This window comes from Carettochelys insculpta, chromosome 10, assembly GCF_033958435.1.
Source record: "Carettochelys insculpta isolate YL-2023 chromosome 10, ASM3395843v1, whole genome shotgun sequence".
Taxonomy (NCBI): domain Eukaryota; kingdom Metazoa; phylum Chordata; order Testudines; family Carettochelyidae; genus Carettochelys; species Carettochelys insculpta.
Genome location: NC_134146.1, coordinates 38,409,522 through 38,421,564, shown reverse-complemented (window position 1 = coordinate 38,421,564; position 12,043 = coordinate 38,409,522). Strand labels below are relative to the sequence as shown.

At 39.6% G+C, this 12,043-nt stretch overlaps 1 protein-coding gene across 2 annotated transcripts in view; it reads right to left on the bottom strand.

The window, feature by feature from the left end:
* The window catches only part of FNDC3B (fibronectin type III domain containing 3B), a 402,180-nt gene that overhangs the window by 299,613 nt on the left and 90,524 nt on the right, over positions 1–12,043 (bottom strand). For both annotated transcript variants that reach the window (XM_075004071.1, XM_075004072.1), the window contains exon 3: positions 4,851–4,926. In XM_075004071.1, coding sequence (XP_074860172.1) covers positions 4,851–4,926 — 76 coding nt within the window. The remainder of the gene's footprint in view (positions 1–4,850; positions 4,927–12,043) is intronic.

Genomic DNA, 12,043 nt, shown 5'->3' with positions numbered 1-12,043 from the left:
CAACTGTGCAGAGTGCTCAACTCAACTTTCAAGATCAACAAATAACAGATATTTTTAATCATATTTTATAAACTAGTTTTAAAAAGTTGCAATCACAATCAGAATTGATACAATTTGTCCTAAATTTATCTTATTATTAATGTTCAGTTATGGAATACTGATGCAATCAACTGAATGTGACTTACTCAAATTAGAAAAGCACAGCATTTAGAACTAAGCCCTTAATTGGTGTAACTCCACTAACTCTAAACCATCTATTCTAATTTAGATGAGCTGAGATTCAATACCTACTTTTTAAGTTCAATTGTGCAAATTCAATTAGCTCCCAGGCCCTTTGCCTCTAGTGATCGGGAGGATCAATAACTTGTTTAAGGCACAAGCAGCAATAAGTTTGGTGGTCCTAGTCCAGTCTATTCATTCATATAATAAAACAGCCATACAAATTATCACAGATGATTGAACAGGAATCCATACTGCAAATCAGAGTTGAATAATGCTAATACAGCTGTTTAGGGAAACTTTGGTAATGCCTAGCTCAAATCATTAGTTCCTTACTTCCGCAAGCATCAACTTTAAGCAAACAAAAAACGCAGGACTCCAGCTGATTTAATTAACATGGCTTGGCTCACATATACATGATTCCTAATGCTACCTCTCCCAGACTGCGGCTGCATTACAGGCAGTTACTTTTTTTTAAAAAACAGGAGTGAACTCTGCCTGAATAATTAAATACAAATGTGCTCTTCTTCAACATTAAGCATGGATATTTTCATGACAAAATACTTTCATAGTGACCATAGCAAGGAAAACCCCAATTGATATTTATCTTTAAATTTACATATGAATTTCAAAAAAATCTATGATGTAGAAAAGCTTGAGTAGAGAACAGGAACTTCTTCAGAATGCATCATTTCTTCATAGACTCATTCTTCTACATGATAAAGCCATAAAGTTGGTTACACAGTTTTGTAAGAATTCACATTAATTGACTTAGTTTAGTACACGAATCTCATTATGCATATACCTGCAGTGGCATCAGACAGTTACGTCTACAACAGACAATAGGGAGGTACTGGTTTAGAGAGGCCAGTATTCTCCAAAAAAATGGGTAGGACTGTTGGGGAAAAATTTGATCTGGCATTGGGACAGTTATTTGACAACTGTCTTGTTCCTTATACAGTCTTTTCTACCCATTATGACCTCACCTGGCATTTTATGCAGTCAAAAGTGTTCTGAAAATACCACTCTAGTACAAGGTTGACAAAACACCTACACAACTGCCAATATACTGCCATGCTATTTTTGAAACCTATTGGATGGTCACTATACTGAGATTGTTATGAAACATCATGAGGAAATCCAAACATTTTAAAACACACATACATATACACCAAATATTGAAAATGGCTATGAGGTATAATTGTTATGGTTAGGTCCCTTACACGATACAAAATATTTTGCCACATACTTGGAAATAAAAGAAAAAGAAAAAAGAATCCATGTGCTATTGCTAGACATTTCCTATGCTCTAGGGAGGTGTTTCTCCCACTTCACACATTCATGTACTCCTTTCGGGATTTCAGCCTTATTGGTGTACCCCCTCTCCCAGTACGTATCTCCTGATTTTTAGTAATTCATTTTCTGCTGTATACCCCTTGAAATCCCTTTGAATACCACCTGTAGTACACATACTACAATTTGGGAAACACAGCTCTAGAGAAAATGTATGTTCTTATTCATATGAAATAAAGAATCAGGCTGGCTAAAAACCTCACTTTTTTTAGTACGCCAGATAAACTATTATAACAACATGTTTTTCAGAACAATCAGAGACCTCTCAAACCTACAATAAATATGACCAGATAGAGGAAATATATCAGCTACATTGTAGGTTGGGTTTTATTGTATAATTTCATTAAAATGACACAAGTCAAAGAAAATTTTGATCATTAATTTCAGGGTGTGCATAAATTACTCCATGCACCTCTAAGTAAACTAAAAACAAATTCTTTAGAAACAATTTGGCTTCTATAGCATACTTTATTATTTTTTGTATTTTTCCTCAATTCTTTACCACTGTAGAACAGACTAGAAATGAATAACCAGACATGGGTGAGGCCTCATTTCTTGGGAGACAGGATTAGGAAGGTAAATGAATCATCAGGATGGAAACGGAAATGTGGTGGAAAGTTGGTAAGAGGGAAGACCCAAGAAAACAATTACAGCAAAAATTAAAACAATGCAGAAGACAGGCTCGGAACATAAGATGAGGTAAAGCGTAAGTCATCCAGGGATAATGCATTCTGTACTGAGAATTCCCCAAAGTGGCCAAGCCAGACCCCAAAAATGTAATGAAATGTAAAGTGTTAATAAGATGATAATAAAATAATAAGAAGATAAGTAACAGTTACCATGGATTTGTAAAGAATAAATAGTGTCAAACCTACCTGATAACTTTCTCTGACAAGATAAGGGGAAGTAGTAATGTGGTGTACCTAGACTTTAGTAAAGCATTTCAGATAGTCTCACATGACCTTCTTGTTAACAAACTAAAGAAATACATCCTAGATGGAGCTATTATAGAGAGCACAGCTGATTGGATAATCACTACCAGAGAGCAGTTATCAATGGTTCACGTTTATTCTGGAAAGGGTTAAGGAGTGCGACTCAGAAGGGATCAGGTCCGAGTCCCACTCTTGAATATCTTCATCAAGAAATTAGTTATTGGCACAAGAGAGAGTGCTTATGAAGTCTGCAGAGGATACCAAGCTAGAAAGGGCTGGTTGCAACTGTTTTGGAGAATAGGGTTATCATTCAAAATGATCTGGACAAACGGGAGTAATGGTGTAAGGTAAACAGGATAAAACTCAGTAAGGACGAATGCAGAGTACTCCAGCTAAAGTACAATCAGTTGCACACATACAAAACGGGAAACGACTACCTAGAAATGAGTACTATGGAGAGGGATTTAGGGATCATAGTGAACCACCAGCTAAATATGATTCAACAGTATAATACTGGAACAAAAAAAAAAAAAGCAAACATCATTCTAAGACGTATTCGCAGGAGTGTTGTAAGCAAGACAGGCGAAGTAATTCTTCCACTATTTAATGCTCTGATTAGCCCTCAGATACAGAAGCATTGTGTCCAGATCAGGGCACCACATTTCAGGAAAGATGTTGACAAATTGGAAAAAGACAAGAGAATAGCAACAAGGGTGATTAAAGGTCTAGAAAAACATGAGCTATGATGGAAGACTGAAAGAACTGGGTTTATTTAGTCTACAAAGGAGAGGACTGAGAGGGGATATGATAATAGTTTTTAAGTACCTAAAAGGTTGTCACAAGGAGGAGAAAGAAAAAAATTGTTCTCCTTAACCTCTGAGAATAGGACAAGAAGCAATGGGCTTAAATTACAGCACGAGAGGGTTAGGTTGGACATGAGAGAAAAGTTCCTAGCTGTCAAGGCGGTTAAGCACTGGAATAAATTTCCTACAGAGGTTTTGGAATCTCCATCATTGAAGATACTTAAGAGCAGCTTGGCCTTACCATGAGGCCAGTGGACCAGACTTGATGACCTCTCAAGGGTCCTTCCTGTTCCGTGATTTTCTATGTATGAAGGAAGAGATTGGCTACCTCAGTTCAGATTTATACCCACTCCCTATGCTTGAGTCTGCTACATGCCAAACAGAGACTGCTAAGTAGCAACAGAGGAGTCAAACTGAATTCTTGGGGAAATGAGTGGACGAAGTCTCCGGGAAATCCCAACAATCACAGAAACAACTGCATGTAAACAAAATAATTATTCTGACATCTCAACTGGAAGCTATGGAAATTAAGATGCCACTGCCTCGGAATTATGGCCTCAGGTGAGAAATAATAAAGAAAAGTGAATTCATTCCTATTAAGCAATATTTAAAAGAAAGCACTGTCCTTGCTAGTGAAATACAATAAGGAAAGTACAATAAAAGGAAACTGATCAATATTTGGCCTATAGGCAGATATTTGATCTTATCTGGAAACAACACAAAGTACAAAGCCTTTTGCATTCAACAGTTCTTCCTCATGGCGAAAGCAAGAAAATATTAATCATTCCAAACATTTAACATTTAACTGCCAAGTTAAAAATATTTCAGAAAAAAAACCCACAATATTTCCTTACCTATTAGGATTATCTTAAACAATAAAATGTTAAGTTTCGGTGATCTGACTTTCCTCAATGTGAGCGATATAATGGAGTAATACCTCTCTCTTTATTTTGATAGTTCATTTTTACATACTTTCATTTTCTGCTTCATATGCATTACAATAAAACAGCAATGTCTGGACTGCAAACACTCCAGAGGATTATGCTTTAGTTAAAAATGTTTTCACCTGAATTATTATATTAAAGTAGCTATGTCTACTGCTTTTAAGTTTTCCACAAGTCTTCTGTAAAAAGTGAAATGCTGGGGTGAGGGTCACTTTTTACTTAGCAGTGTCCATCAGAAGTTCCTGTATCTGTAAATCTCCATGATTCATACTGAGGCACTCTGAAAGGAATGTATTAATGAATTCTGCAACATATACAGTATTCATATACACAGCCTCCCACACATGGCAGTACACAGCTTTCTGACACAGCAACTCACACTCCTGCATGAGACACAAATCCATATCTTTGCGCAAAATAAAGCCAAGTAAACCTGTATGTGTGTATTACACATTACTTTAAAAAAAAAATGAAACAAAAGTAGATGCAAAGAAAAGCCCATGGTTAACCCACTAAATGCATACATTTAAGAACATTCCATTATCAAAAGGTTATTACTGTACTTTTAAAAAAAAAAAAAAAAAAAAAAGTCCTCTTACCTTGAATGTACTGAAATGTTCCATCCTCAGCTCTTATTGTAAAGGTTTCACCTGGATTAACTTGAACCAAAATGACCTGCCAAAGTAACACATTCATTTCAGTCTAATGCTCAACTCTCATCTGAAGGACTCATTCAAAGTTTTATTACTTAAAGTTATGCACTGGACATGATGTAAAGAGTAAAGCAGGCTGGATTACCCACAGCTTTACCTAACAGCTGAATCCCAAAATTAGTACAGAATTTGAGGTTTGTCTTAATCACTACATTAATTCGGAAAACAACATTTCCCTAGACAGCTGGCAGGTGAAGATGAAAGTTGGAATTTTAGACCCCAGCCCTAGAAATGCTTAAGTGAGCCATTATTTTATTGCACACAAGTACTTCCTTTTAAGTCACTGGGCTGTTAACTTGCTTAGAGTTCAGCAGATAAATCTTTGCAAGATTGTCACCTGAGAGTGGGTATTACAGACCAAATGGAGTAATATATTTTGGGGTGCATACCTTCATATCCACAGGATTAAGAACTGCCTTACTGGATCTGACATGGGGTCCTTCTGATATAACAAGAGATGTTGGCCCTTTATATTGGTTTTTCCCCCCCTCCCCCCGAAAAACATCCAGGCATAACAGCAATGGGTGCAGAAAAGTACAGGAGCAAACAATTTACACTATTTAAGAATACAAAGTAAGCCTTTTAAAATGAAAGGCTAGGTCCCATGCCTGTTCTCCCACTTCTCAAGCCACCAGAAAATGGGAATATTACAGGGTCTAGGAAAGCATCCTAAGGCAAAACTGTTCCTCTTTATTAATTGTACAGAAAAATTGTTTCAGAATGCGATGCATTTGTCTTGTTTTTCTTATTTCCAGACACAAATGTGAGAAAATAGCTATTTTTATAGTGAGACTGTAAAAGAATGTTTGCATTACATGACTTAGTAAGCAGCTATACCCTGGTCATAATGTGAGTCTGTCTGCGTTTATTTTAGTCAGCCTCTAACAAGGGTTGAGCCTGATAGCAGTCTGTGTGCAGAACATTCATCGACTTCAATGGAAGTTCCGCGCAGACTGGATACTAAATCAATTCAGTCATTCCTAGTACCAGCATAGTTTTAAACTAATATGCAATGTGGGGTCTGGTTACCAAGCACTGTGTAGATTTTGTGTGCACATTCTCCATTGATAGCACTAAGGACTAAAATACCAGGTCATGTTTTAACATCTTACCTTTTAGGACCTCCTCTTCAAATAAATATTTTACCTGGAATAAGCTGTCATTAAGATTTTGTCTACCTTGGAAATTGAGCAACAAATCTTTTGTTGTTCACAGGTACTTTAAAAGAAAAACCCTGAAGGACAAAAGCTTTGGGGCTGCAAGTGCTAGGGCAAACAATGCTTTGTCTGCAGGAACTGACAAAGCAAATACTGCTCATAGGAGGGGTGTGTGGTCTGCCAACATGCAGCATTTCCAGAGTGCAGTTTTCATCACACAAAGCTGTGAGGTATAGACAAAGCCTCCATGTGTTACATACACAATACTTTATTTCAAACATAATTCCCAGTAGGCTCACAGTTTGCTGTTATTGAAGTCACGTAAACCAAGATCCTCGTTATCTTTGAAACAGAGATATATCTGACACAAAAAATTCACTTCTGGATCCAGATATTGATCACTCAAAATTCAAAATTACTTGCACTCAGAGTTTAGTTCAGCCTCGTAAGGAAATGAAGATTCTGACTAAGCCATCTCATGTGCTTGGTCCCAGCCCATGGACAACATGGCTGCTAATTAATTATAATGGGGATCTCATCTCCTAGAACTGGAAGGGACCTCAGGAGGTCATCTAGTCCAGTCCCCTGCCCTCTTGGCAGGACCAAGCACCATCTATTTGCCCCAATCCCTAAATGGCCTCCTCAAGGATTGAATTCACAACCCTGAGTTTAGCAAGACTAATGCTCAAACCACTGAGCTAATTAAAGGATATTGTGTCATGCTTTCTGAACACCTAAGTTAAAAGCATACAGTAAAACAAAAAAGTAAAATAAGCGTGTCAGCCTGGGAAAGGGCAGCAGGGGCTGGATCGCCAGATAATTACTTGTGCTATTCATTTCCTCTGGGGCACCTGGAATTGGCCTCAAATCAGAAGACAGGATGCTGGGTTAATTGGACCTTTGTTCCCACCTGGTTTGGCTGTTCTTATGTTCTTTCAATAATCAGTGAATAGATTAGACTTGGAATTACAGTAGTCCTGCAGAAGTCTATCTCCATGATCAAATTTTCAACACAGAAATGATACGTCAATATGTGAGCCACTGCTTTAGGCTTGCAACCATAGCTCCTTCAGAGAACATGTATAAAAGTGGACTGAGACAGGAGCAGAAGACACAGACAGGATTGCCAGGTTTGTAATCTTGAAAAATCAGAGACTCCAGCAGGTGTGCTGCAACCTCCCATGCCCAATCTCTTTTGCCATGAGTCCCTGCCTCTGCAGCACCTCTTTCCTGAGGCCCCAGCTGTGGGCTCCTCCCCTTCCCCTGCCCTCCAGGCACTTGCTGTTCTTCCACTTCCCCACTGCCTCCCTCTGTCTAGGCCAGGAAGGACCTGCCTGTGGAAGAACAAGGAGTCCTGTGGCACCTTACAGACTAACAGATATTTTGGAGCATAAGTTTCCATGGGCAAAAATCTGCTTCGTCTTTGCCCATGAAAGCTTATGCTCCAAAATACCTGTTAGTCTATAAGGTGCCACAGGACTCCTTGCTGTTCTTGAAGATACAGACTAACATAGATACCTCTCTGATAACTGCCTGTGGAAGATCATCTTTCAAAAGATCACTGTAGTGTAGACATGGCCTAAATTAAATGAGAAGTTCAACACCAGCAGGTTTTGCTAGTTCATTTGACCCCTACAGCGTGTCATCAACAGAAATCAGCTTGTTGTCTGAACGTGGGAGGGTGGCTTACACATTGCCTTGAATGAGGGGAAAAGCTGATGAGTCTTCACCGACAACAGACATCAATGAGACAGCACCAAGTTTTGCATCATACAGGCTTGTAGTAAAGTGAGTCAGAGACACTTTTGTATCATGCGAACCCTTCCTTTCTGCTGCAAAGCAGACATCAGAGTTAAAAGTTCTCGTACAACACACACAATCTCTGTCCAGACAAAGTTTTTTTCCCCACTGTCAGGACTCATTCACTCACTAAAATAGTTCTTTCCCTAATCTCCAAAGTGTGAACAGTTACTCTCAAACCATACAGAGATAATCTGAGATTTTTTATTCTTATAGATTTTTACGAGATGTTTAAAAGAGAAGGCCATTAAAGATCAATACCAGGGTATTACAATCATTATAACGGATTCAAAGATGTACCACTGGTGTGGCTATTTGTATAATGACCTATATGAACAAAATAAATACATTCTTTTATAAAAGTCTGAAAGATACCCAATTAAAAATAAACTAACATTACCAAAGAGCTATCCCAAAAGAAAACAACATCCCGAAGTACAGAAAAAGTCATTCAATGTCTTAACTTTTCTGAAAAATACAGTGACTTCTATTAAAGTTAGCATGGCTGGAAATAATTTCCTTGAACTGAACCATCCACAAATGTGCAAATCCAAGATCTTTAATCTGAGGCCTTGTCTACACTAAATTGTGGATCAACTCTGCAGCACCTAGTGCTCTCCCCATCAATACCCATATTCCACCAAGACAAGAAGAGCAGCCAGCTTCAACAGGAGAGCAGCTTGTCAATCTTACCACACGCAAGAAACTGAGAGAGCTTTGCTTCCCCACTGTTGGGAGTGGGAGAGAAAAGGCTATTATTTGTGTTTGGTTTATATCTTGGCAATTCATGACTGCAGATGTCTTACTACATACACACACACACCTTTACAAAAACAGGATTAAGGATTTCTATTTACTTTGCAAATACTGAAGCACTCCAAGAAAAGAACATGCTCACCTTTTAAAGCTCTGCTATCAAATCCCTCAGCCCTCATACAAGCAAAACTCCCATAGATATGCCTGTGGAAAATATCGCTAGCTAAGAATTGAGAGATTTGGCTGTCTTTATGCAGGTATTTAATATCCAAATGACAGCTCCCAGAGTACAACAGAAAATCTATTTCATGTCTATTTAAAAACTCAAAAACAAACCAATGCCATGAAGAATACGTGATTCAAAATGTGAAAAGCTTTAAGCATCCCACCATTTACTGCAGAGAAACAATAATCAGCTCTTACACCAAGTCACTCTCAAATGGAAGCTGGCATGGATTGTGAAGATTTGCAATATTGTAAGCGGACACAACAAAATGCTGTCCCCTGAGGACCTTGGCTGGGGTTAACTGTCTATCAAGTACCTGTAATATACACAGTGCCCCTTTTATAGGAACTGAGAATTTTAGAATGGCTAGAAAAGCAAATGGTCTTTTTCAAATTCTCAATAAGTTGTGAATAGCCACTATCATCCAGAAAAGCAGCTGTGGGGGAGGGGAAAGGGACTGTAAAAATATTTTAAGCAGTTCTGCTTGGCTTCCCGTACTCACAGCACACAGTGACAGGATCACAGAATGCTTCAACGGGTTCTCTTTTTTTATCCTCACCTCCCACTTATTGTTCCTTGCAAATTAAACAAGATCCAGCTCAACATGTTGCTAAAATGGCTGACATGTGAAGAGTTTAAAAATGCATTATGAAATGAAAGAGAAGCCTTTGGGAGGGGCTTTGAAGCTGAAATGTTAAGTCAGTCAAACACCCACTGACAATTGTGAATATTCTTCCATAAAGACCTCTCAGGGTTTGCACCCGAATTTCTGCAATATGGAGCTTTGGAGTGGGGGAAGTGCTCTTCTGTTTTACAGGAGGTCTCCGGCATCTTTTCAAAACATTAGTGATTTGTAAACTGCCTCATCATCTGGTGTGGACAGAACTTTGGCAGACACATAAGGGCAGCTTCCACCTCTTTTCTGCCGCATTTTCTGTCTCACACTTGAGGATTCTTTTTTCTCTGTCTGCATAAAGTCATTCCTGTTGGAGAATGCATCTGACAAAGCGGTTCTTTGCCCATGAAAGCTTACGTTCCAAAATATCTGTTAGTATATAAGGTGCCACAGGTCTTCTTGTTGCTCCTCTTGGAGAAGACAGTCATTACTTCCCTGTGGAACAAATCTTTGTCTTTTGCACTTTTCAAAATCCATTCATATCTAAAAGTGTGTGAGAAGGAGGCAGACACTAAAACAGCTACTGCCAGCTCCACCATAACCAACCCAGAGGAAGTTTGACTGGTCAGTTTTAGAAGTGGGGGAGAGGAGATTCAAAAGCACAAATGAAAATAGGTATCTGCCATGGCTGCTTTTAAAATCTTCCTCTCTTACTTATCATACTGAATTTAGACATTAATTTGGAGTGAGAGTTGGGGACAGATTTGTTTTTTTTCCATTTCATCTCCCAAGAGCAAGACCATTACAGCGGCCACAGATATGGGTGTTAAAAACTGTTTGTGGGTTTGTTTTTCATTATAACATGACCTGGGAGGAATGCTTTATGTTGCAATCAGCAATCCTAAAATGGTCACATGAAAGTATAATGGTGCCAAAGGCTTGGTATATACTAAGCAGGTAAGTCGATAGTAGATACGCAATTCTAACTACAGCAGTTGTGCAGCTAGAATCAACTAATCTGCAATCAAATTACCTGCCTGTCCTCACAGAAGGAGATCATTGCGAGAAACTCACCTGCCCATCTCGCTTAGTCCTCATGATACTGAAGAGTACATGGGTTGACTGCCTACCCCAGATAGTTCAATATTGCATATCTCTACCATATGGATGAAATCAAACTCCCATAGTATAGACAAGCCCTGAACAGAGTAAACTCTGTTTTATCTGGTATTCAATTGATCAAAAGTCTCAAATATCCAACAGAACTCTCAAGCCCAAAGCCATGATGCCACTTCCCCTTCTTACTCTGCCAGAGATCAGAACAGAGTGTGAGCAATGCCCTGCCACTAGAGGGCTGACCCGCTGAGGGCCTGCCATGTATGCCGTGTGTGTGTGCAGCTGGCGGGTTCCTCCACTCTCCTGCCCAGTGCTCGCCACCCAGAGTGGCTCCCTGCATGATGCAATCATGTGAGAGACCTTCAAGTGGCTCCGTGCCATCCCCACCAACAAAGTAACAGGACAGTGGTTGAGCGGGAGCTGGTGCAGAGGGGAGTGAAGGGAAGTAAACTTTGTTATTAGGCGAGGGGGAACCTGACCCACACCTATGCATCCCCCAGCTGCTCTCTATCAACTGGAATATCTGAACAACAAGCAACCTCCTGGTCCTGGGGTTGCTGGATATGAAAGAGTTTACTGTAAGACCTCATAGGTCTAATACTTTCCAAGCTTGATAAAAGCTTCTCGCCCTTAGGGTTAATGAAATTATATGCTGCATTCCTATGACACTTTTCATCCGAGGATCTAATATCCAGGGAGGCTGCAAGACATAACATTTCTGTGAAGTACTTAGGCCAAACTTTTTAAAGGTTTGCAGATATAAAATGCAGACAGGCACATATGAACATCCCTCTTGGTACCTAAATACCCTCAAAAATCCAGCCCATAGTTGCTATTATACCTGCTTTGCAATGGAAAAAGCAGCATACAGAGGCACGGTTGGATCTGCAGCCAGACCAAAGGGGCTCCGCATGGGGGCTTGACGGGTAGGGGCTCAGAATTCCATGCCTGCCTGAGACTTGCCTTTGGGAGGAATGGGGTTCTCTGCCAGCTGTGCTTACGCAGAGTGAGGGACTGTTGGGTCAGGAACATGACCCAAACACCAGTGGGCACTGGCCACTTTGAGAGTCCAGGCAGTGGAGTACAAGCAAGCAAGCAGTCCTGTAGCACCGTAAGGACTAACAATTTTATGTATTAGCTTTTGTGGGTAAGACCCACTTCTTCAGATTCTGTGCTGCGGACAAACCATTTAACTTACGTGATTTGCAGTACCACTCACCAAAACAGATTAATTTTTCAAGTCCCCGGTGAACAAGACTCAACAGCTTGTGCTCTCCCAGTACAGCATGCCTTTAGCAATACTATATTTATGGTCAAATACATTACAGAGACCCCTTCTTGAAAATGTATTTCACTCGTCAAAGGCCGAGGCCCTAGTCCAGAAGTGACAGATTTATGACGGATGCAC